Source organism: Armigeres subalbatus, chromosome 2, assembly GCF_024139115.2.
Source record: "Armigeres subalbatus isolate Guangzhou_Male chromosome 2, GZ_Asu_2, whole genome shotgun sequence".
Classification (NCBI taxonomy): domain Eukaryota; kingdom Metazoa; phylum Arthropoda; class Insecta; order Diptera; family Culicidae; genus Armigeres; species Armigeres subalbatus.
Genome location: NC_085140.1, coordinates 362,984,949 through 363,011,582, shown reverse-complemented (window position 1 = coordinate 363,011,582; position 26,634 = coordinate 362,984,949). Strand labels below are relative to the sequence as shown.

Below are 26,634 nucleotides of genomic sequence, written 5' to 3'. Positions count from 1 at the left end.
GTGGCTTTGTTGTATAACCACCTTAAGTAATGCAAAGAGCCTACCAAATAAAGAAAGGAAAAATTGATTTAATATCCTCTCTTCATACTACTTACACACGGATGGAGGTCCGACATGCCTTCGCTTGAGGCACAAAAGCAGATAAATGCGTTGGTCTTTATCGTGTAGTATTTTGGTGTAGCTCCAACATTTCAAACCAACTATTTTGCTTTTTTTTTACAATATCCAATAAAATAGTGTTTACCTTATGGAATGTTCTCAATTAATAATGAAGCCGATGCCTATTTTTAATCTTAGGATTTTATTAATGTACTTATATGTTTTTAGCCACAATTAGTCTTACTCAATTTCACCTGATTCGAGATCTGATGAAACATCATCGGTACCCTCCAATTTAAATATTTGCACTGAATTGGCAAATGTACCGTTGTCAAAATGCAAAACACCATTTTCTGCTGCTGAATCATGGTTCATGTTTACGACGGACATCTTACTAACGCGATCCTCCTCCTTGATTTTTGCAACGCCAAAATCTTCATCTGATTCAGAAATCGCCTCTAACTGAAGATCCATTTCATCCGACAAAGAATCATACTGCTTGACCAAACTGATTGCTGTTGATACTTTCTCTTTTTGGTTGGTTGTAGCAATATTCTCCGTAAAACGCGATTTTTTCGGTAGTCTCCTAGTAGTTTTCTTTTTCTTGTCTCTTCCCTCGACTCCATCGCTGTCACTGTCGATTTCTTTCATCTGATACTGCTTCGGCAGCTGTGGTGCTTCCGGCACCCTTCTTCGTCTCTTCCGGTAAGAATCCGATGATCTTTCATTGCTGTATGATGACTCAGAAGAACCTCCATCACGTCGGTCTTGATCATCGGACCTATCGTCCGCGGAACCTCTCCGAACACGTTGCCTTTTTAAACTCTGAGCAATCACTCTTTTCTGATGATCCAACTGTGGGAAAAGATCCTTGGAATTTTCGAGGGCTTTTTTAGCAGCGTTCATTTCGGCCTGTTGAATACTGTGACCGTTCGAACAAGCCAATCGTTTCCCACGGAAATAAACGGCTACGGTATAAACGCGGGTATTTGTGGGGCCGTTGCATTCAATAACCTTGTAGATGGGAATGTCCGGTTCCCCTCCATCCATCGTACGAAGTGTTAGACAACATTGCTGTAGCTTCGACTTAGGATCGTTCCAGTCTTGGTTCATGATAAAGTCTTGCAACCTCGGAAAAAGACAGACATGGCAAAAAGTTTCACAATGCTCAAGGCCTTTATCCACATATAGTGCGCCCAGGAATGCTTCTAGTAAATCTGCCCGATCTTTGGTTTTTAAGTCGGCTTTTGGATTTGAATAAACAGCATACGTGGTCATTCCCAGATCGTCGCAAACAACAGCTTGGGTTCGATTGTTAACTAACGAGCTTCGCAATAGCGATAAATGCCCTTCATGATGTTCGGGGAAGTGTCGATAGAGATACTCAGAGCAGATCAACTGCAGAACAGTATCTCCCAAGAATTCCAGCCTCTGGTTCGAGCCCAGTGTCAAGTTGGTAAACCCAATGGATCTATCCGTAAAAGCTCTGGCTAGCAAACGAATATGATTGAAGCTGATACCAATCGCGTCCTCGAACTTGGTCAACGTTTTCAACATTTCAAATGATTTGATATGATGGCGATCGCCTAGCGGTTCCTGCTCTTGTAGCGGATGCGGTGGGTAGTTAACCCAAATACTGCGCAAACTTGTATCTTCCTGGAACAATGCGTAGGCGAATACCCGATCGGCCGTCTCAATGCCACCATCCAGTAGGAGGGCGCCCATCAATGCTTCGAAACAGTTGGCTAGGGCGTGTCGCAGTTCTAGCTCGTGGCAAAGATCGGACCCGTGGGCGTACAGCATGAACTCTTCTAGATGCAGTGTTTTGGCCAGTACGGCTAGATGTTGATTTTGCACAATAGCTGCACGATACGTTGCCAGCCCACCTGTAAGATATAACGGTTGTCAGCGTGTGTGGGAATCCACCCAGAAACAACAGAAGTTAAATATTTTCTAAGATATAGGTACGCAGCGGTTGCAAAATTTGATTTCAATTAATTTCTCGTTAATGATAGACGATAAAAAAAATATTTTTATTTGGAAAACAAAAGTTCAAAATATCCTACTGATAATACAGAAATAATTGATAAGCTATGTTAAAGGGCATTGGTCACGTTTCACGTTAATTTACTATTAGGGACACGATTTCTTATATAACCATGGGAAACAAGATAAAATGCTTCTTATTTTGTTCATTCAGCGAGACCGATACATGCGGTTGCGTATTTTCCCTATAGCGGATATCTTTTCACATCGTCGCGCCCTTTTTCTATAGCTGGCGAAGTGTAGGTATATACCTAATTATTGAGACCACCGCGCCCAAACCGGCCCAAACGTCAAATAATCGCAGCGTATCGAATCGTTTAACCATGGTTATCAGCCGAAAGAAGAAAATCACATTTTATTCTCGTTTTTATTTGCAAAACATAATCAAAGTGAACCTTTGTTTCATCGCCAAAGTAAGCATAATCAGTGGTGCTATCCAATGAGCAGCTCGAAGTAGCTGCTCGTTTCAAGCAGTACAACATATCGTGTGGTATTTGTAATCAGTTACACTACATACAATCACCGAAGTGGAAAAGTGTACCAAAGCCGCTTATTGTACAGGTTGAAAATCTGACGGTCATTCAGTAGGAAGCTGAAGGTACCCCACTTACCAATCGGAAGATGCTATCCAACACATAAGGGTTGACCAAAGAATCCAATATCACGAAGCTAGGAAGATCTATGAGGCAAATACTGGTTTCCGCTCTTTAGCTAGCGTTGCTGGTTTTGGCAAGAAAGATGCAACGATTCGAGTATTCCATACTTCATCACCAGCTGAATCCTCGAATATTACAAATTAAGCTTAAGGGTTTCAGAAATCTAATATTCGATATGAGAACTCAATTAGATTGCCGAGATTAAAGTATCTACACGCTAGAAGAGACGATTCGAAAAGGCTCCAGATTGGACACCTTGAAGAAGCACTCGAATAATCAGTGGCGAAAAAAAGGCGAACAGATCCACGCCCTCAAAGAAGACAACGATTCTTTTAAGAAACTTTGCGTTTCCTCCAACTAGTTATCCTACACTAGCAAAACCAAAGAAAAAGCAAAAAATCCAAGAAAGCATCTTCAAACCCTGTTCAACAAAATACATCGTCTATGTCAACAACGAAGACATTTTCGGATTCCACAGCTGAAAACTTCTGGAACAATAATCCGAACATTAATCAATCTATAGGAGCATCAACGTACAGCCTTGAATCAGAAGCAAAACGGACGAAGGCAAATGATTCAGCCAAGTACATTTCCGACACAGAAGATATGCATATTTCCCAAGCCAACTACATCGCCCAACCATACCCTGGGGTCTTCAACATGCTAGACGAACGTTCGCCCTAGTCTTCGTTAATCGATCTGTCCGGAGAGGAGAATGAAACGTAGTCTTAAGGTCACTCCTGACGGAATCCAAGTTCCAAAGTGCTTGCGTTTTCGGGGGCACACCACTCGATACGGAGGCAACGCACAACTGTCATTTTTGTTGATTTAGCTTTGCTGCATCGCAGCATGCGTGAAATAATAAAAATGACAGTTGTGCGTTGCTTCCGTATCGAGTGGTGTGCCCCCGAAAACGCGAGCACTTTGAAACTTGGATTCCGTCAGGAGTGACCTTAAGTGATAGTCCTTGTCACTGCTTCTCTCCGGCTTGTAATTCCATCCATAGTTCTACAATGTATCCTAAACAGCATATCAGGGTCAAAAATCTCAACAAGCTAAATCAAGATGACGATTCAAATAACAGAAATCAACAACAGCAGCAGTCACCCATTGTATTTATCATCCACCCGAAGAAGCTGATTTTTTATGGAAATTTTTATGCACACTTTTGCTTTCAATATTTTATCGAAATCAAACACTTCTAGGAACTTTTTTCAAATAGGCGTAACTGTATTTGACCTTGAAATTTGAAACGGCTCCTACTCTCTCTATTCAGCATATTTCGTGCAACTGGCGTTACTACCTGATAGATCGCAATCTATTCTTTCTGTTGAGTACGTTAGTTGACTAAAATAGTTCGAGTTAACAGCACAATCATCATTCCAAAAATCAAGGTCAGAATCAATTACGCCCATTTGAAAAAAGTTCCTAGACTTAATCATGCAGCAATATAACGATGTAAAGAATTTATTTGCAGTAACTAACCGAATATAAATATGTTCGCATCAACGATTGCGCCCTAACACCGGTTCTAAGCTTCGATGCAGAGTACACGAGCTTTGTTCGCCAATGACAGGCGTACGATGCCCTTCAGTTAAACACATTCATGAACGAAATGAATCGCGTGATAACCTCATTCTCCCCCATGTGTACATCGATGGATAGGACCAATCAAATCCGTTATAGTAACAGAACAGAATATCCCACAAGCATACTTACTTATACACCCCTGGTGCAGAAGGCTTAAGTTCACCGAAAATGGAGAACGTTTCTTGTCAGTAAGTCGTGAGACGTAAATCAGCCATTTCAACTAGAATCACCAATTTGATGGTCCAAATCACTATTCCACCAGATGCTCAAACGGACTCGCAAAAATACGACTCATGGCAGGCAAAAGTTCGCAATATAGTCGCCGGCCCCTCATGGGAACTGAAAAGTTTTCCTATACAACTCGGTCATATTTACAGCATGCAGAACGGCCTCACGCGCTGTTGGCAGCTAGACACATACCAAGTTGGTCGCGTTTTTTTTACTTCTATCGCTTTTGATAGCAGTCTGTGGAAAATAGGTGGTGTGTGTAAAAACACATTAATAGTGATAAGTAATGATAATGATAATGGTAAGACGCGCGGCTACAAAGCAAGGCCATGCTGAGGGTGGCTGGGTTCGATTCCCGATGCCGGTCTAGACAATTTTCGCATTGGAAATTGTCTCGAATCCCTGGGCATAAAAGTGTCATCGTGCTAGCCTCATGATATACGAATGCAGAAATGGTAACTTGCCTTAGAAACCTGACAGTTAATAACAGTGGAAGTGCTTAATGAACACAAAGCTGCGAGGCGGCTCTGTCCCAGTGTGGGGATGTAATACCAATAAGAAGAATAATAAGTAATAGATTTTAGTGTGCTCTAAGTTCGTTCAGATACTGGGAAAGTGTTACAGTTTTTAGAAACTGACATAAAACTTCAGTATATAGATATACAACTGTGTGCTCGTCGAAATACATTCAGCAGAAGTTGTGTCATGTTATCAGACAGAGAACAAGTGGATGCGAATAATGCATTGTGGAAAGAGTGAGTTTCGTATTCCTGTTTTTGTCGATTGTGAGGCGGTGACCATTCGGCTACACAATCTCCCGCCATCAATAAGCCACACTACAACAACCGATATCATGTTGAAATTCGGAGAGGTTATTTCGATCAGAGATGAAACGTGGAAACATCCCGGAATAGGATGTGTTTTCTACGACACATTCCATCGTTCATCATTATTGGAAACGAAACTACCATGGTAACATACACCAACCAGCCCAAATCCTGTATGCAATGTGGCCAACCGGGCCATCGGGGAGCAAAATGTAGAGATTCCTCCACATTCATTGGAAATAAAACTCCATCCTTATCCAAGCCATCCGACAAGTTGCTTACACAAGCTGATTTTCCTCCCATGAGCAACGGACTGCAAACATTATCGCCGCCATCGAATCTATTGTTGAAGAACAACGACAAGAGAAGAAAAACAAATGGACTGGCATAGACGAACATACATTGAGTTCATCTGCCGAACGAACTGAAGTTACACACAAGCGACGGCAAGGCGACGGCGTTCAAAAAGGAAGGTAGAAAGTGAATCCAAAAAAGTTTGCGGTGGTCAGTGTTTTTCAAGCACGGATTATAACAACGATAATAATTTGGCACGGAAAGAAAGAATATTCTTGAAGAAAAATAAAAAGGGGACGGTGTAATGAAATTGGTAATCAAGATTTTGGCTCTGTAAAGCTGGTTACGGCGAGTGAGCCTTTAAATAAAAGAATTAGAAAAAATGGCCTCCCGTATTAGTCACACCAAATGGAATGACAACCATCTCAGTACCACAAACTAGCATCACAAATTGCCGTCACTCTAGCCTCAAATGAGTTTGCAGCATTCCCCACCCCTTCGCACTTCCATTTTTGTACCCGACACATCAACTAAAGAAACAGACCCTTGCCGCACTACTCATAACACTACCGTACCAAACTTTCAAATAAATAAAACTTCTAAAAGATCTCCTTTGTCTTGCAGTGGAATATGAATGTTTTTTTATAACCTGTCGGAATCAGAAAAACCGTGTTTGCATTTATAAACCCACTATGCAATCATACAATTCGGCACCAACATTTCAAAAGGGCGAAACTGCTTTTGTAAACAAGAGCTTCCCACGTCGCTGGTTAGCTAATTTGAGCCAACCCACGCAATTCAACACCACTGATGGAAGCAGCGATTCCTTTTCTTTCATTCAATGGCGCTGGATTGCGTGGGTGGGCACAAATAAGCCCACCTGCGACGTGAGAAGCTCTTATTCACAAAAGCAGTTTCGCCATTTTGAAATGTTGGCTGGCGCCGCCAGTGGATGCATCCTAAATCATTATTGTTATCAATAAGTGATATACGCATCTTACGAAACGCTACGTATCATGGAATTAAACGCTAATAGTTCGTGCTACGCGTTATTTACTTTGAACAGTACTAACCTTCTTCCAAATCCGGGAACATGTGGAACAGATGGATCGAAGTTATAAATTCCACCACCGCATCGCCCAAGAACTCCAACCGTTCGTTGTGTGTTATGTTGCTGTCGGTTTCATACTCCTTGCCAAACCGAGACATGATACTGATCAGTGTATTTATGCCGCGCTTGCGCGTGTTCATGAAATGTATCTTCCTATCGCCGTACTCCGGCTGCCGAATGCCACAATTGGTTAAACTATTACGCGCATGATCGGGGTTTGTGCCGAAATTTTCCTTATACGAAGGATGTGTCAGAGCCAACTGCAGCGTGTAGCGGTTGATGAACTTGTAGTCAATATGCTGCTCCAGAACGTCGAGCGCACGATGGAATCGCAAGTGTCCGGTTAACACCGGAATGACCATAGCATGTTGTACCATGTCGCACATGATTCCAGTTCTATAGAACCCTTTTGCACTGACGGCAACCGTTATGTTGCGCTTCATTCGCCCTTGTGTTCGCATCTCCAGCAGTCGGTTCTCCTTTGCCTCCAACTTTCGCTTGTCTTCGAATGATGGTTTCGACATGTTCGCTATCAAATGTCTGAATTTCACGTATTCCCTCCATGCTTTCTGATATTCGGGATTACCTGCGTAGCTCAACTGGGGAGGTCGGATGCCAAAGTGAACGATAACAGGGTGCACATTACCTTTGTCGTCCACCAAACTCACTTCTGGAACATCAGTTACATTTCGATCCAACTGATCTACTCGCACCGAGCATGGTTTCATGCCTGGATTCGTCACCACCATTCCCTTCACGTAGTCAACGTAATCTTGCCACTCGATTTGGCTCAGGTCATTCATCTCTTTCAGTATATCAGGAGCAACCAAGGGACCAGAATTGTCCAGTAGATAGCGCAAAACTTCGCCCATCGCCAACACTTCTTTACCGTTATCCGGAAGATCTCGAACAAATCTCGGAAGAAAATGGTAGCAAGGGCATGAATTTTCCGGAAAAGCACCCGAAGGATATACGGTGAAATCAACCAACTCGAGCAACTCTTTAAACATGAACCGTTCGAACAAATCTAACTCGCGGATTGTGAAATTTTCAGGCATTTGCTCTTCAATGTAAAGAATTGTGTACTCGATGTTGAAACGAATGACCTTACATGTGGGTAATTCGCCAATAGGTTGATGGGAAAGGAGCGAGAATCCTTCGAATAGAAACTCGTGCTGATCGTGCTTAATAATTGTTGGAGTTTTAGTTAGAAAGTTTGTAGGTGGAGAGATAGTTATTCTGTAAACACGATGAAATTCAATAGCTTGTTGGATAAAAATATTGTTTTGTTACATTTTACCTGTAATGGTACAGCTTATCGGCATTATTGGAATTTGATAAACATTTGCTGAAACCAACTTCTCCTGGATACTTCCCATGTCGTATACCAGTTCTTCTAGATCGTGCCGAACACCGACACAACGGACCGTCATTCATTTCCCCCGGATCGTTGTGCCACAGATCCACATGTAGACGATAGGGATGTTTGATTTTGACCGTTAGTTCTTCCATGCTGCATTCCTCTTCAAAATTTAATTCGTCATCCGACGAGTCCGAGGAGGAGCACTTATCATTCTTGTGGCGACAGATGCGAACTTTGTGCTTTCTTGGAGGCGGTTGATACGGTGCTTGTTTTACACGCACACGCTCCGATCGGCGGTTAAGTTCCTCTTCAAACAATACACAGAGCGCGTCCAACCGAGGAGTTCCTTCCACCACTTTGTCGGAAATCCTACGGTAGAATAAATCCGCGGGAGATGATCGAACCCATGAGGTTTTATCTTCATCGTTAGTCAGTTCTGCCAACTTCTTACGAATGTCCTCCGGAGTCTCGCAATAGTTTTTACGCCACTTTGATAATATCGCCTCACGTTCAGAATCCTATAAATGAGAAATCAATAAGGTTGTCAGTAAATAGTAAAGTTAAAGATAACGGAGATAAAATAAAACTCAAATAGTTTCTAATTTAGACCAATCCTATTTACCACTTTGAATCTCGAAACGCGTGATGGTCGGTCCTTGCTGTCTACAGAGGACGGCTCGACTTTTCTCGTATGGTCTGTTCGAGTAGACGACCTTGTTGATCTATCACGATCGCGCTCCCGATCTCGACTTTTCGGTCTACGTTCGTGGTCCCTATTGGGAACGGAGTAGCTTCGCCCACTGCGATAAGAGTAACTTCCAGGAGGAGGCGAGGAACGGCTTCGACTAAATCCTTCTTTTCTTGAATGTTCGGATTCTTCTCTTCTCTCACTGCTTCTTGATCCAGACGAATCGTAATAGCGTGAGGACGATGAATACTGACCAGAGTAGTACGGTTGTCCCGAAGAATGATACCGTTGTGTATCATTTCTACTCGGAGACGACCGCGGATGGCGCACCGGTGGTACAGAAGTTGGTCTTAACGAAGAGATTGCCGGTGGAGGCACACTGAAGTTTGTTTCCTTCGGCAAACATGGATCGACTGTTGAAGTTCCCGGTGGCGGAGGATCTCTTGGTGGATTAGATCGATTATAGTTACAATTTTCTTCGGGTTTGGTCGTGCGCCCAGCATATGGTGCAGAATAATGCTTATTTGATCGGTAATAACTCATTTTAAAATCAGCCACAACTTGAATATTTTCCTTCACGCACTTTTATCAATGGAAATGATGGAAGTAAAACAAAACAGAATAATCTGGCCTTTAATAAATGTGTTTGACAGATTGTCTGTTTCGTCGGTTTCGTGCCTTTCGTGCACAAAAAATTGATCGGCCTTTTCAATGATTTACACGTTAAACCAAATTAGTCCAGATTATTAACTAATTCATTCCATGCTGCTGCCAAATCCAAAAAGGCGAAACTGCTTTTGTAAACAAAAGCTTCTTCCTTCCTCTGGTGGGCTATTAATTTGTTCCCACCAACGCAATCCAGCACCATTCAATGAAATAGGAAAATAATAATTTCGCTACGTAGTCATCTTTCTCTTTCAAGCGCATAAACGGAACAGGATTTGTTTCCCAACGAGAACAATATGTAAATCCTACTCTTCCTATCCCGAATAGATTAAAATTATACGTGTATTTTTCTAGTTATCGTTTTTTGATTATAGTGAATTGTAATTGAATTTTTAATGGAATCATAAAAAATATCGAACAACAATTATACCATGAATAATATTTACGATAGCGTTTATAATAATTTGGTTTTGGATGATACACTGAATGGGTTGTTAAGTATCGTTACCATTCAAACCAGCCAAATTTTCCATACATTTTTGCTAAGCGATTTTACCAGATATCATTAGCTTATCATCATGTCTTTTCAAAAGCTATGATTGGGATTATCATTGATTCGAACGAAAAAGATTAATAGTATGATTTTTCTCAAATCGAATTGGAGATGAAATAATGATTCAGTGATTAATTCAAATCGAAAGATGTATAATAAACATTCAATTATATGATAACTGTATTATAGGATGTATAATACTATTTTACGAACTATGATACTGGATAAGATAGTTAAAGATCACTACTATTGCTCTTAAATTATGTTTTTTCGGTTTATATTTAATTGAATAATTAAGCACAAAACATGTTTTTATTATATATTAATTACAATGTTTTAAATATAATAATAAAATAATGTTCTTATTCCATTCGAAAACATCACTAGGTTTATTGTTATTGTTATATTGTTATTATCAATGTTGCATCAGATATCTAATTGTATCTTGATAAATTATGTATTTTTATGTTTTTCTTGCCTCTTATTTCATTTTTTTTCCAATTTTCTGGCAAGTTTGTGGTAAAGCAAAACATCCTAGAGCAAAACTAAATACTATTGAAAATAGCTTTACGACGTAGTTATTCAAACAACAAAAATGTTATATTGGGGAATTATAGGCCTTAAATTTCGCCAAAAATTTACGTTGACTTCATATTTCATTCGGATTCGCCCTTATAGTCACTTAAAAACTTTTTACCGTTTTATGTCTTACTTAGATTGAGCTACTTTATCCATGTCCATGAGATCTGATGTTCTTTCACCCGTGACTCTTCGCAGATTTCTATGGTGCCACTTGTTCCTATAAAAAAAATCAAAGAAAACAATGAATGACTAAATTATGAATATGGAGTCCTGAATGAGCATTATTCATGTTTTATGACTCCCAGAAATAATGATAATGTCAGCGCTGACATGGTCTTGTTTGAAGATGAAAATCTCGTTCCCTGTTGTTAGATTGAGGGCTTATGCCTCTCAGCATAAAATGATCCGAAATTTCAATCAATGAAAGTAATTTGAATGCATGTTTACTGCAAAGGCACGTTTTAATTGAAAATAATTATAAAATCATTCCACCTGTATGAAGTCCCATATAGAAGTTGCTTCATAATTATTTCCATCTGAAACGTGCCTTTATGGTCATTTTGTATAGATTAATGTATGAATTATGGTACGGCCAGTCGCAATACTGTCCAATTATCGGATCAATTATGAATCACATATTTACATTAAGTTTATCATAAACTATTCTTACCTTCGCAAGCCTGTTTTCCGTGGCTCAACCAAATCCACCCGTTCCATGGCATACGGTTTTTCAGAGCGTACTTTTTTTCCCGTAGAAGTTTCTGTAAATAAACAATAAATATATATCATTTATATTTTGTGTAATATAGTTTGCACTTACTTGCAGTCTGATCCATTTTATTTTTGTATTTTGAATACAAATGGTACAATTCTTTATCCACACCGCCGTTGACTTCGGAAGAAAAAAATGAAATGGCAGTCGGAACTGTTTCCGATCCAATTCCCACTACTACACTGCAAAATAAAGTTGCCAAATTTCTTCCTATATTATTCATGGTGAGATACGTTTACAATGGAATGATATCAGGTAATGCTTATTAAAACATGTATAATCTGCTAATTATTGCATATAATCGGGTTGTTATTTTTATTAATCATATAATTGTACAACTATCATAAAGTTTATGATGATGATAAGTGGAATGGAAAGCTAATGATATCAACCATTCGGCGAACGATTTATTTCTATTCGGGATGCGCTTGAAAGAGAAAGATTATTAGACGTCAGCAAGTTCTATAACTGATATTTTTGAAAATTTAGCCGCCACGTGGTGGATTGTGGCAATGATGCTTCGATATCACATCACTACTAAAAATCCACACATATTTATTGGCAAAAATCCATAGATTTAACTTATGATGTATATAAGCGCATTTTGTTGCAAGATAGAATAACCTTTCCCATCAAACATTTTTATTCGCTCAATTGTTTCTATAATCTTTTTAGGGTCAATTTTCCCAAAGAATAAAGCATCTGACGCAAAAAGAACACAGTCAAAACATTGGTCCTCCGGTGGGACCTGTCGAAAGTTAACACCGTCAGTTGTCTTCTTCTTATTTTTACTTGAATAAATTCGTCTATAGCCTCTATAACCCAATATAAGTTTATAACCTTGATTCGCCACACCGTAAAACGCATTTAATTACGCCCGGACTTTTACGTTAAAATAGGTTAAAATGCATTATAATTTGAGTTTAATTCGAGAATAAAAGGAACTCAGAGAATGGCTACTCGGGTGTTGTAGTGTATATATAGAAAAGTCATAACAAAAGGAGAGACTAAAAAAACAAGAACGAAACACAAAAAAAGAACGTCAAAAATTTTCTTCAAAACTCGCTCACGTCTTCTCGTCGGTGGACGTGTATTCTGTGTATTTTCGTGTTTATAAAATAAACGTATGTTCGGGATTAGAAAATTGTGCAAAGTGTTGTTAAATTGCAGCTTCTGATTAAATAATCTACTATAATGTGCATGGAAAGGCCTGTCTTGTAGAAATCACGTAATTTTATCGTCTTGGATACATTCGTGTCATCGTCTTCGTTGTCATATTCTATAGTGGATGGTATAGGGTGTATGTGGGTGAAAGTGAGCGGTTTGTTCTTTGTCAGCACAGCTGTGGAGTGCTTGTGTGGTCTTATCAGTGAAGGAATTAGAAGCTCCGTGTTCATGACCCTGACGGAATAATGGTGTCTATAATCAAAAATCAATTGCTGAAGCATCTTCAACGGTAAGTGTTGTTAATGCGATGGAGTATATTCCTCACAACCACTGTTAGCAATCAACTTTTTACTTGTGCAAGGATAGCTCATGTGTACGACGAAAAGCCATGTCAATAAGGAAGTGATTTTTTTGTGATTCGTTTCTACCAAGAATTGGGGTTTAAGCTAACAGCTGGAAACAAAAATGTGCTTTTTCGGAAGGATTTAGTGATTAAGAGATAAGTTATCGCCGACAGATTTCTGACCACGCCTTTTGGAATGTACCTAGTGCTAGTTGTTATCATCATGCAGGTACTTGTGGGCAGCCGACGAAAACGGGCAAGTTGCCATCATTTTCTCTTACAGCCATTCAGTGCAATACTGAACTCTGCCACCCCCATTGTAATTCCATTATACATTGCCACTACTAACACCCATTCCATTATTGTCATGAGCCTTTATACTGAACTTTTCGATTGACCTAAAGAGATCGCTGGGAATCGAATGTCCAGTACAATTACATAAAAGACATGAGTTAATAAAATAAAGGATTTTGTTTTTATGTTTATTAATACAATTTAATATTAATACTATGAGATATAGTTATAGTCACTATCTGAATTTGTCGCAGCAGGTGGATGACGTGGAAAAGAAGGTGTAATAATGTTCAACTGTCGGGAACCCCCTCATAAAGACAAAACACCATCGTAGTCTCAAGTTGGCGATTCGTCGTCGAGATATGGCAACAGCAATGTATGTGATGAATTTCTTGGTCATGACTGGCGATGTGGAATTGGAACTTTTTGTTTATTTACTAAAACATTAGTCTGTAGGTTCAGATTTTTTGTCAGGTCAAGGACAATATATGGTGTAGTGATAATAAGAAAAGCAAGAAAGTCGGATATATGCATTCAAGAATGCCATGAAAAGAATAATATGATAATTGAACTAATTTAATAAATCAACTTTAGTGGAATACTATCTGCCTTAGTTAAGGATGAACCTTAGTGCCTTTCGAACGAACATTCCTTTCTTTGTTCTATGTTCCATAGTTCTACCATTTTTACGCTCTTTTTACGGTGTCCGTCATTAGTATAGATCTATTTATCAGTCTTATCCTGTATACGTCTGACATGAGGGGTGGAAATGAATCTTTTCCGTCTTCGAACTGCTTCTTCTTATTGGCATTTCATCCCACACTGGGACAGAGCCGCCTCGCAGCTTAGTGTTCATTTAGCACTTCCACAGTTATTAACTGCGAGGTTTCTTAGCCAGGTTACCATTTTTGCATTCGTATATCGTGAGGCTAGCACGATGATACTTTTATGCCCAGGGAAGTCGAGACAATTTCCAATCCGAAAATTGCCTAGACCGGCACCGGGAATCAAACCCAGCCACTCTCAGCATGGTCTTGCTTTGTAGCCGCGCGTCTTACCGCACCGTCTTCGAACAGATTTTGATAATATTATTCTTTAGTAAAAAAAAACTGGTCTTAAGATTATGACACGTAGTTTGAATCCAAGATTGATGACCTGATCCTGGAGTTGTTCTGGGTTGAACCGATGAAAATTTGAACTGAGAACCATTCCCATCTGCATTGCTGTGTTGCTGAAATTCTCTAATACTTTGATCAACTGTGGAGCATGTTTAGGACATATTCGGCCCACATTGGAACTCCTAGCCAGTCCTGGAATTGTAACAATTCACACTGGAAAACATTTAGTTTTGTTCAGCAATATCGATCCCCTAATAAAGCTCTATGAACTCGACTTCCTTGGTTTGAAGAGTCGCCATCACGACTTGCTATGACAGTATCATCATCACGGTGTCTTTGTCCGAAGACACTTATTTTCAGAAAAATCAGTATCTCTGAAACACCCACTTCCACGTAAGTGCAATTATAAAATGTTCTATCGGGGGTCATTTTAATGCATTTTGGCGGTGGTGAGTTTAGTGGTAAATAAGATTTATATTGAGATACCGAAACATTAAAAATTAAATTAAAATTGTTCTGGATTCCCCGATAGAATATTTTAGATTACCCACGACATGAAAGAGGAGACTAGGTATACTATTTCGCGTGGTGGGTTTTTCAGAGATACGGATTTTCGTAAAAAAAAATCTCCCATAGAGACACCTTATATAGTTTGAATATTCGATAGCCCTTCGATTTTTCCGAATTCCAAACAAAAATGCCTACAGAAGGTTTCGAAACTTCTGGTCCCGTGACACCGGAATTTCCGAAAGATTCACAGTTCACAGATTATTCATATAAGGTACACTGGGCTAAGTGTAAAAATCGACTCGAAAAATTGGAACTGTACATATTTTACAGTTTTCAGCCCATCATTACATTGTGCAAAATTAGACTTTAATGTTCTAACACTATGTTAAAATTTGTGTTATACATACACTAACACAGTTTTCTTCGATCGGGATGAAACACTGCGTCCATTTCATTGAACTTTTGTAGTATGCCCGTGTCATTTGTTTAGTCCATGTATTTCTGCTCCATTTCTATTGAGAAGGAATGAATTACATAGTCGTTTTTTTATTCAGATATTTCTCAAACCTAATGAAAGGCCTTTTTAGATTAAGATACCGCTATTTATACCCTTCGAGACAATAAGTGGGATAATACTGAATTTTTCCATGCATTGGTGCTGAAGTTCAACCATATTTTTGTTTCTTCTTATGAGTTCCGAATTTGTTTTTGTACAGACATCTGATTTCATTGCGTTTGGCATTTCTGAATCTCACCTTTACACAGAGCTCTAATCAGTCTGAGGGTTCAGCAGACTCTTTCTTCTAATTCAGCCATTTGCTCGGTTTAAGGTAATGGTATTTGTATGTATGATCTTTTCCTTGAAGGTTGCTTTTGCACGGCAGAAGGTAAGAGAGGATATGACTCTTTTTATTTTCAAGTCATTTGCTCGTCTTAAGACGAAAGTAGATATGATCCCTTTTTAGAGGGATGCATTTGCCCGGCATAAGCAAAAAGAGGATACAATTCCTTTATATTCGAGGATTCGATCGTTTTAATGATATGATTATTTCTTTCAAATGATACATTTGCTTTGTTTAGGGAAAGCAAAGGGCAAATTTGGCCCCTTCTGTTAAAGGATACATATGCCCGGCAGCAGGCAAGAGAGCTCTGTAGAAGGTAAAGGGAGATATGATCCCTTCTTTCAATATATGCATTTACCCGGCAGTAAACAAGAAAGAATATGAATCCTTCTTTCATTTCGGGCTTTATCTCTGATTAAAAAAAGGGCAGATATGTTCCCTTCTTTCAAGGCATGCATTTGCCTGCCAAAAGGCAAGGGAATGGCAAAGAATGCATTTGCCCAGCAGACGACAGGAAAAGATATGATGCTTTTTTCAATTCATTTTTTAGGGCGTAGAGACATTGTGGTGAACGTTTGTACCCGTAACGCTGGGTAGACACCTTTACGTGGTGTGTTACGGGGTAAGATCTACCACGGTCACATTGCCAGCTACAGGCAAATCCTGACCCAACGAATACCTTCCCAATATCCAACTCCGTAGTACTTATGAGGGTGTCGCTGAGGGAAGAGCCTCTCTTTAAGTATCACATCAACATTTCCTTTCCCTCCCCTAGTTGCGGTACAGATGGGCGTAGTACGGAGAAGTAATCCTCACGCTTTTGTAATTTCTGTCTTAGATTGAAATCAAGGACTACACCTACCTTGATTTCTGATAGCAATCTGGACAGTAATTTCAAAAGAAACGTGAGTTTTACTCCACTTTCATTTTTTCATTAATTTGGAATTTGAATAATTTCTTATTTTCGTATATTTATTTCCTCATTTTTCCATATTTATATGTTCTATATTTAATTAATTTCATAATGTCATATTTTTATACTCCCATATTTTCAAATTTTGCTATTTTTTTATCTCCATATATTTTTTTATTTTTATGCTTTCATAATTTCATTAAGTTGTATTTTTATGCTGCCATACACTGCTGATAAGGAACTATATTTTTGACTTATATATTTTCATATTTGTATTTATATATTTTTCAAAAATGTATTCATAATATCAGGTTCTCATTTTATCATTTATTCATATCTTCCTATGTTCAAATTTTTATATTTCCATTTTATCTTGTTTTCATATTTTCGTTTCTTCGTGCGTTCATAATTTTATATGTTTATGTTTTCATTTATTTATATTTTCATATATCTTTATTTTCATATATTAATTTTTTCATATACATTTATATTTTCATACTTTCGTTTTCTCATATTTTCATTTTTATAGCATGTGAATATAATAGTGTGAAAGTGTGAAGTTATTTTCATATTTCACACTTTCTTTTTCTTATGCTTTCATGTGATATATTCTCATAATTTTGCTTGTTTCAATGTTTACTTCTTATATTTCATATTTCAGTTATATAACATATTTCCATATATTCATGATTTATATTTTCATATATCCATATTGTCATATTTTGATATTTTATTTACTATCATATTCATTATTATTTATATTTTCAAATGTTCATATTACTTTTTTTTATATTTTCATATTCTCATATTTTTATATATACATATTTTGATCCCTTCATATTGTCACATTTTCTAATATCTATTTTTCCACATTTTCATTAAAATATTTATTAAAAATTTACTAAAAACCCTGATTAATCCACCTAGCGGTGATGGTGCCTTTCTCGTGCATTATAAAAATAGTATTTTGGCCATTACTTTTGAGCCCATAGTCCGATCTGGCCAATTTTCAATAGGAAACAATGGGAGAGTATTTTGCGTCGAATGCAACTTGTTGCGAGTAAATCGGTTAAGGATAAGTACCTGAAAAATGAGTGACATTTTTTTACTCATTTTTTTAATAAAAAAAAGTGGTATTTTGGCCATAACTTCCGAGCCCATAGTCCGATCTGACCAATTTTCAATAGGAAACAATGGTAGAGTATCCTGCGTCGAATGCAACTTGTTGCGAGTAAATCGGTTAAGGATAAGTACCTGAAAAATGAGTGACATTTTTTTACTCATTTTTTTTATAAAAAAGTGGAATTTTGGCCATAACTTCTGATCCCATAGTCCGATCTGACCAATTTTCAATAGGAAACAATAGTAGAGTATCCTGCGTCGAGTGCAACATGTTGCGAGTAAATCGGTTAAGGATAAATGCCTGAAAAATGAGTGACATTTTTTTACTCATTTTTTTAATAAAAAAAAGTGGTATTTTGGCCATAACTTCCGAGCCCATAGTCCGATCTGACCAATTTTCAATAGGAAGCAATGGTAGAGTATCCTGCGTCGAATGCAACTTGTTGCGAGTAAATCGGTTAAGGATAAGTACCTGAAAATGAGTGACACTTTTTTTGGTCGGGTACGCACAGACATACACACACACACATACACACAGACATCACCTCAATTCGTCGAGCTGAGTCGATCGGTATATAACACTATGGGTCTCCGCGCCTTCTATAAAAAGTTTGTTTTTGAAGCGATCATATAGCCTTTACCGTATACTTAGTATACGAGAAAGGCAAAAATACGGGAAGATCGAGAGGGCATCATTTGCCTAAGACGTTATTATCTGACAAAATTTGAATACGTTCGATGATCAAACTTTACAAAAACTGGAGAAGCTGACAAGATACAAAGGAAAGGTAACATTTCCAATATAATAGAAGAAACATATTTATTTTAATAATTTTTACCATTTGTATTTTTATAATTTTTGACACACGGTGATCTAGTGACGCTGATTTCTTGAAGCTGAGGTCCTTCGGTTAGGGAACTATTTTTCAAATAATGTAATCTCAAACTAAATATTTATATTTTCTTTTCAGCTGAAACAAGTGTTGCTGGTGAAGTTTGTTTCACACCAAGGATCAATTTGCTCTCCTTTGATTTTCATAAATTTCAATGTTTTTTTATACACTTATTCTTAATATTCCCATTCAATTTCTCAAATTACCATGAAGTTCCATATATTTTAAATAATCTCGCATAAACATTTATAAACAATCATCTTTTCATAAACGATTTACCTAACCAAATGACAATTATCTTCACTTTCAGAAACATTGGGTGCTGACGTAGATTCTGAAGACGCATCACACTCTAATATTACTACAATTTATTATTTCAGAAATATGCTGCAGAATGCAAAATCAATGGAATTGTTTTGCCAAAATATATTCATTCATATTACATTCAAGAACAAAACATCACCTTTTACAATATCAATACCAATAAAAATATAATATTCACGCTTTTTCGCCAAGAAAAGCACCCCTTAATAACCCATCCAAATTCCAACTCCAGATACCTATGAAGGTCGCGCGAGTTCTCCGCATCTTCTTAAGTAGGTATCTAATCAACACTTCCCACCCAACTCCCCACTGATCGTAAGGACCTGGCCAGGTGTTGAACAAAGGGATCGTTGAATGAAAAACATGCCAAGCCCCAGGCTGTTTTTCTGGCGCATCTAACGTCCCTATCGACAGCCAACCCAGGATAGTGTGCGGTCAGATATGCTATGCTATGCTATGCTATGCTAGAGCCATTGTGTTGAACGTTCATGGTCTCTACTTCATACAATTGCTTTTTGAGACACACGAAAATATGAACCTTTATTCAAAATACCCGGTAAAATCAATTCAGGAATTTGCTTGGTTCAAGGATCAAGGGAGGACGTGATCCCTTCTTTCGTAGAATGCATTTGCCCAGCAGATGATAATATAGGATATAAAACATGGTAAATGCCATCTCTTCCATTCTTTATTTTAAAACATGCATCAGTCTAACCTACATAAGATGAGAACATGTGGCCCAAAAGAAGAGTTTTATAGTATTAATGCTAATTTGATCAGGAATGCAGAATAAAATTGAAAAGGGAAGTTATTTATTTCAGAAAATTTGTTATAAATTTGCCAGCTTAGTTGTTAATTGCTGAAAAGTTGCTTCGGCTGCATACAGTTTATAGTCTTAAGGTGACTCGGGGAGGCACTAAACACCGTGTTATTTCTCCTATCTTTCGTCTCTTTCTAGCATTATCACATCGCAACTTTGGAGCGGCGTATTTCGGTTTTCAGTTGTTTGATGTAACTGTAAATGTATCAGCATGTAGATTGCGAGTAAGCACCCGCCGCGCCGGTGATACTTTTTCAAAATCATATTTGTTGTAGAAAAAAAATTAAGCATTCAATGATGAAATGATGACGATTTGATGATCGTTTGTGCTTCCCGTGTCACCTTAAATGGTAGAAATTCCAGTCTTTCAACTATCTGCATGGTAAAGCTAATGTTGTTATACTTCAAACACTGTTGTTAGTAGCGAGGACTAAATACGATGAATCCTTAATTACCACAACTTATTGCCCTAGCTCGAAAAATGGATTAAGCTAGTGCTCTGTTTGGTAGATCTTACACCGTAACATACCGTGATCTACCGTGTTACGGGAGATGAAAATCTCTTAACTCAACGGTGATTTCGTCCATAAAAATGTATTTTAGAAGTTTTATCAATTCAATCTAACAAATCAGTTGTTATTTTTTTTAAACTATCATTTATTTGGAAGGGTCATTTGCCGTAAAGCATTACGGAGCCGGAATCATGTTTTTGAATACAATTTTTTATGTTTCTTATACTCTAATAAATCAGTTAAATCAGTTATTATATGATCCAAAAAATTTCACGAAAAATCAACAATATTGCAACGATTTTATGATAATTAAATTATTCCAATAATTTTTACTAAAATTGTTCAAGATGTTCATTTCAAAGACTGAATTTGCCCTATAGTAGACTCCTTGGGGGTCCATAGAAGGAAATTGTTTTTCTATAATCGACACTTGGGATGTTCTTCTAACCTATTATGAACCCCCCAAAATGTTTCTATAATGGACACTCGTGTTTGTTTTTTACAAAATTGTAAAAAAATACCTATTTTTACTTCCCATTGCATTTCCAATGCAAGTAATAAAATTAACGAAATGTAAAGTGGAATTTCATTGGAAAATGTTTATATTATGCTGTAATAATCTGAATATGGCTTTAGAGCCTACTATTGATTAGGGGTCCACTATTGGTCGTTATACCCTATGTAGTTGACACAGTGGCCCAAATGGGGGTGAGCATTTGAAACATTATCACTCCCGACGACGGTATCCAGGGTGGCCACCGAACCCGGAAAACGGGAAAAGCGGGAGAAAAGAGGGGAAATTAGAGTCACCGAGAAAAAAGCGTGACAATTTTTTTGTTTGTTTTCCCAAAATCAAACAGTTTAGTTGACAACAAAGAATGGATTCTTTAGTTTTAGCTAATTTCCGACAAACAAACCTAATACAAGGTTATAACGGTAAAAAATACACTCAAAAATATTTCTCTAACTTGTTACAAAAAAAAAGTTCCGAAAATTCCAAAATTGTTTGGGGACGTTAAAACTTTTAATATGGTTAAAAATGGGCAATGATATTTAGATTTGAAATGATTGGATATGAAATCGTGAATTTTATTGATTTTGATCTCGGATTAATCCTGTAATCAATTTATCTGTGTTCAGATTATTTGTTTTATAAATTTAGTAGATTTTTAGAAAAGCATTAGGGAGCGGGACCATTTGGGCAGTACCCCCTATTCCCGTCCGCAACGTTAATAACTTGACCGCGTTCCAAACAAATTGCTTTATTTTTTGTACCTCACTAGATATCGACAGAAACTAACCATGCACTAAAAACAAGTAATTCGGTTGTAATGCACTCGAGTAATGACCGTTGCTGACGGGAATAGGGGGTACTGCCCAAATGGTTCTCTACCCTACTATCGATTTTGAGACTAAATTTGGGTTATAAGCCGAGAAAACGTGGCGGCGCATTTTACCTAACCGACGAATTCTATTCATATTTCCCCCCACTGTTAGTGTAGATCCCGTCTATCTCAACTAAACTCAAGGATGGATTTCATCTGTGCATATGATGCAAACTCTGGAATTTATTCTGTGTCACGTTCTCGTGTGCAATCATCGTAAGCAAGTTTGTCGTTAGTTTAGTATGGTAAATATCAGGCAAACTACGATCGATCATACACACGGAAACTTTGCTTCATTGTGGTAGAAAAGAATTTTAAGCGTTGCACCCATAAATTTTTAAACTCAAACGTCGAATTATTACAACCTGGGGCCTGTAGCATAATCAAAATTTTACTAATAATATTAGTAGAGTAGCTTGTAACTTGTATTTTTCTGTTGCATAATGAATCTACAAATATGAATTAACAAGACTAATATTACAAGTAAAACGCACTAATAATATTAGTGGAATTTACAAGTAACTGTTTCATAAAGAAAATACAAGTAGAAATTATAAGCGTTGGCTTGTAGTATCTTTTACAAGTATGAATGGTGTTGTAATTTAATTTACAAGTAGCATTTATTTTATTATTTTAGCTGTGCAAAGTAATTACCCAAAACTACTCAAAAGTGGGTTGTTTTAGCTGAAATCCGTACTTTGGAGCAATAACCCAATTTTGAGTAAAAAGAGTTTCCTAACACTTAGTAGTTTAACTTAATCCACTTAAAACATATTAACCAAAGCTGAGTTTAGTTTACCAAAGTTGACTTTATTCATCTCAAAATTGAGAATATATTAATTTACTGAAATTTGTATTATTGTAGTATTATTGTATTATTATACTAAACAATCTCGTTGAAGACCATGCATTTTGCTCTATGTTTGACAACAATCATGGGAAAGGAAGAAAAAAAACGGAAAAACTACCTAAATTCTGAGTAGAATTCATTACGATATTTTCATCAGTTAGTATTTTGAACTAAAAAAGAAATCGTCTAAATTTCATAATCGTATTAGAAGCAAAATCTAAAGCCGCATAAGCCTCACAATACAAACCCTCTTCAAAAACCCACAACAAACTAAGTCTAGCGGGATTCGATTTATCATGGAGGATACGTTCGCGTAACTTACAAATCGCCTTAATTAAAAATTAAGTCCATCTCAAAGACCACGTAAAAACGACTCCAGTGTGCATTACATTGAATTGGTTAAAAATGCCAATACCACGAAGCCGGCTTAAACCGCGGAATCAATAAATTTACAGAGAGTGTTCCGTGCATACCTATCGCAGTCAAAATATATATTCTATCCACCAATTTGCAAACAAACGTAAACAAATCGTCTACCTCCGCATTGACAGTGAACTATCGGATGAATTTTGACAGGTAAATGAACCTGACGGACTAATAATTTCAACCTTACTAATAATACAAGTACTAATATTATTAGTTGGCAAAACATTATTATGCGACGCAAATTACAAGTACTTGTAATTTGTTGGCTTGTAACTTGTAACTTGTAGCTAATATTATTAGTCGGATTATGCTACAGGGCCCTGTACATGTAGATACTATTGAAACCAAATACGATCATGTGACTTTTTAATGTATTCAAATTAAATTGTGTATAAATAAATCAACTGCCGCCATAACAAGGTGTGTTACAAAATAGTACAATTAGGGGAAATGTCCCGATCTGCATCTCACTGTACATATATCCATCTCATCGCTAAACAAAGAAATACGGCACCAAATTCGTCGCTTCTTTTTGTCAACATGCGTGCTCACTGCCAAACAAACCAAATTCCTTTCCATTGCTTTGTTTTTGATGGGATTGAAATAGGAGCTATGAGATGAAGTGGCGAACCGTTCCCCTATTTACTTTAGAAATAAACCGTGGTCATGTTGGATAGGTTGTTTATATTAGCAAATTAAAAGAAAATCACACTAATGACTAATGAGTTGAAAAAGCGGAAAATTATTGTAATTTAATGAAAACAACGTTAGTTGCGGGATGAGTTTTTTTTAGTAACAAACTCAGTTGAGGATAAAGTGCATAGTGTTGGCCGTTGTTTGAATATTGATTGTCTGATGTTGGGCCACTGTACCCTACTGGTGTATTTTACGCCATTCTTTCCTGAAGCGCCACCAGCCAATAATTTCAAGTAACAAGATAGTAGAGGTCAACACGCTTATCTCTTTTGTGGCAGTTATAATTAAAGCTGCTTGCGACATTTGAAAAAAAAACATGAATTAACGTAGCGGCGACGATGCCTTTCTCGATTCAATCGTTTGGTTTCGCCTTAGTGTGATACACATAATAAATAATTGCCTACGGCTCTTGCAAACGCCTTTCAGCTAATCAACCAACAAAGATAATACGGTTTAAAGCACCATTTTCTTCATAACTTTTGAACGCAATGACTGATCGTGATTATATCCAATAGTGATCAACTTCGAATACAGTTTTTCGTTTTCCATGTACACACAAACATACACACGGATAGACATTTGTTCAATTCAACGCGCTGAGTCGATTGGTATATAACATCATGGGTCTCCGAGACTTCTATAAAAAATCGATTTTGGAGTGAAATGATAGCCTTTCGGTAAAAATTTGTTGTACGAGAAAGGCAAAAAGTTTCGGCCGTTCATACTGGAAACAACTATTCTTATACAGCCTAACAGCCAGCGTACACATATGCTTCTAGCTATCAGTTCTTTCCCAGCATTTGTAGCTGCGAATATCACTGCATTTGATCTGACTTTGGCTCGATGCCCACGTAGCGTCATTTCAACGCAGAGTGCACGTGGCGTCAAAAAACGCAGGTGTGCACCGGGAAAAAGCGGTAACGCAGCGTCACCACGCCGATGCACACCAGCGTTATTTTAACGCTGCGTGCACGTGGCGTTGAAAAACCGCTACGTGGGCATCGGCCCTTTATCGTCGAATACTTACTTGATAATCCAAAAAAAAAACAAATCATACATTGTTAGCGTAAAATCTTTGTATAAAATAAATTAACATAAATCAACTCTGGAAAGTTTTAATACAAAAACCCAGATAAGCTTTGGCAAACGCTTTATAGCCAATTAACCAATCATCCTTATATGAATTTGATGTTATCGATCATTTAGTAATCTGCGTTCGATCATTTAGTAGTTTGTCGATAACTCATTACAGAGGCCTAATTTTAAAATGTGTTGTATGGTGAACTTCTAGTGCGAAGATTTTTCTACAACTCTGCCTAACAGGTCGATGTTTTATTTCCACTATTAACGGAGTTAAGGCGCCAGTTGCAGTAACTCATACTAAATGATAACAAAATTTCAATCATTTAGTAAAAGTTACTGCTACTAGCGCTATAGCTCCGTTATTAGTGAAATTCAAAGAACAAGTTGTTAGACAGAGTTGTAGAGAAACCTTCGCACTAGAAGTTCACCACACAACGCATTTGGAAATTTAGCTTCTGGAATGAGTTATCGACAAACTACTAAACGATAAAACGCAGATTACTAAATGATCGATAACATCCTTGGTCAATTTACAAATCATTTTCTTCATAACTTTTGTTAATAACATTGCGTGAATGACTGATCAGGATTATATTCAATAGTAATGAACTATAGAGGTTGTCTCCCGTCGAATGTTACTTATTGCCAGAAAATCGGTTCAGAATTGGCGATTAAAGGTTGCATGAAGAAGAAGAAGAAATCGAAGGATGATATTAGAAAAATATTGCACGGGGAAGCATACGGAATTTTTTTTAAAACTCTTCTCAAAAATTCTAGAAGCGATTTAATTAAAAACGAAAAGCAGTACGGGGTTGTACTTTTCTTATACTATGTATCAAGTATGATATCATAAAATAAAATTTGAAATCGAAAAATTGCGTTTATTATGCAGTAGAAGGAAAGTCCAACCCCGTACTGCTGACCGTTTTTAATTAAATTGCCCCTAGAATTTTTTAGAAGAGTTTTAAAAAACTTCCCTATGCTTCCCCGTGCAATATTTTTCAAATATCATTCTTCGACTTCTTCTTCTTCATGCAACCTTTAATCGTCAATTACTGTATGAAAAGTTGGCAAATGTTTTTCGGTTTTCATTCACATACACACCGAAAAAAATCTTTATATTGAATATATTTGTCGCACACATAAATTTTTGCAATTTGGCGACCCAAATATATGCAATTTGTACCCACACATAAATTCAATAACTGCATATTAGAGACCACACATACATTTTATTTGATTATAGATTATATTTGTACTTCGCGTGGAGAGTGGTTATGTGTGCACTAATAAGAATCATGAATCAAATTAATGGATTTTTGCCAATAAAAATGTGTGGAATTTTTGTAGTGCACAGAATCACACACAGTTCGGTCGTATGCTGGATTGTTTGACGGCTAACTTGATGGGGCGTAGGCCGGTGGTGATAGCGGGGGATTTCAACGCTTGGGCCGTGGAATGGGGAAGCCATTCTACGAATCAACTGAGGCAAATCCTGCTGTAATCACTGGCCATGTTGGATGTGGACTTGGCCAATGTGGGTACCAAAAGTACCTACAGCTGGAACGGGGCCGAGTCCGTTATTGACGTTACGTTCTGGAGCTCTGGCCAAACGAGTAGTTCGAACTGGAGGGTAGATGATGGCTACACTCACAGCGACCACCTGGCGGTTCGTTACAGTATCGACTATACGACCAGCATTCAGCGGACGGAAGAAGGGGCGAGGCCTAGCCTTCGTATGTGGAAGACATCATACTTCGACGACGAGGTGTTTAAGGAAGCGCTCCGCCGCGAGCACAATACTCTCGGTCTGAGCGGCCAGCAGCTGGTAACAGTACTCTCGCGTGCATGCGATGCCACC

The 26,634-nt window shown here is 37.7% G+C and overlaps 3 protein-coding genes across 6 annotated transcripts in view; 1 reads left to right on the top strand and 2 right to left on the bottom strand.

The window, feature by feature from the left end:
* Positions 1 to 282: 282 nt before the first annotated feature.
* LOC134213012 (ribonuclease 3) lies at positions 283 to 9,546 on the bottom strand. The gene is made up of 4 exons (XM_062691458.1): positions 8,837 to 9,546; positions 8,152 to 8,732; positions 6,814 to 8,090; positions 283 to 1,985 (listed from the first exon to the last, which is right to left on the bottom strand). The coding sequence occupies exons 1-4, from the start codon at positions 9,443 to 9,445 to the stop codon at positions 340 to 342; spliced, it is 4,113 nt and encodes a 1,370-aa protein (XP_062547442.1). The 5' UTR covers positions 9,446 to 9,546; the 3' UTR covers positions 283 to 339.
* A 951-nt stretch (positions 9,547 to 10,497) lies between these two features.
* Positions 10,498 to 11,892, bottom strand: LOC134217176 (uncharacterized). Its single transcript, XM_062695955.1, has 3 exons — positions 11,524 to 11,892; positions 11,374 to 11,464; positions 10,498 to 10,920 (listed from the first exon to the last, which is right to left on the bottom strand). The coding sequence occupies exons 1-3, from the start codon at positions 11,696 to 11,698 to the stop codon at positions 10,830 to 10,832; spliced, it is 357 nt and encodes a 118-aa protein (XP_062551939.1). The 5' UTR covers positions 11,699 to 11,892; the 3' UTR covers positions 10,498 to 10,829.
* A 633-nt stretch (positions 11,893 to 12,525) lies between these two features.
* Positions 12,526 to 26,634, top strand: part of LOC134213009 (bridge-like lipid transfer protein family member 3B) — a 48,493-nt gene continuing 34,384 nt past the window's right edge. For 3 of the 4 annotated variants that reach the window (XM_062691456.1, XM_062691455.1, XM_062691453.1), the window contains exon 1: positions 12,526 to 12,931. In XM_062691456.1, coding sequence (XP_062547440.1) covers positions 12,888 to 12,931 — 44 coding nt within the window. In that variant the 5' untranslated portion in view covers positions 12,526 to 12,887. The remainder of the gene's footprint in view (positions 12,932 to 26,634) is intronic. The other variant, XM_062691454.1, reaches the window with a different exon arrangement.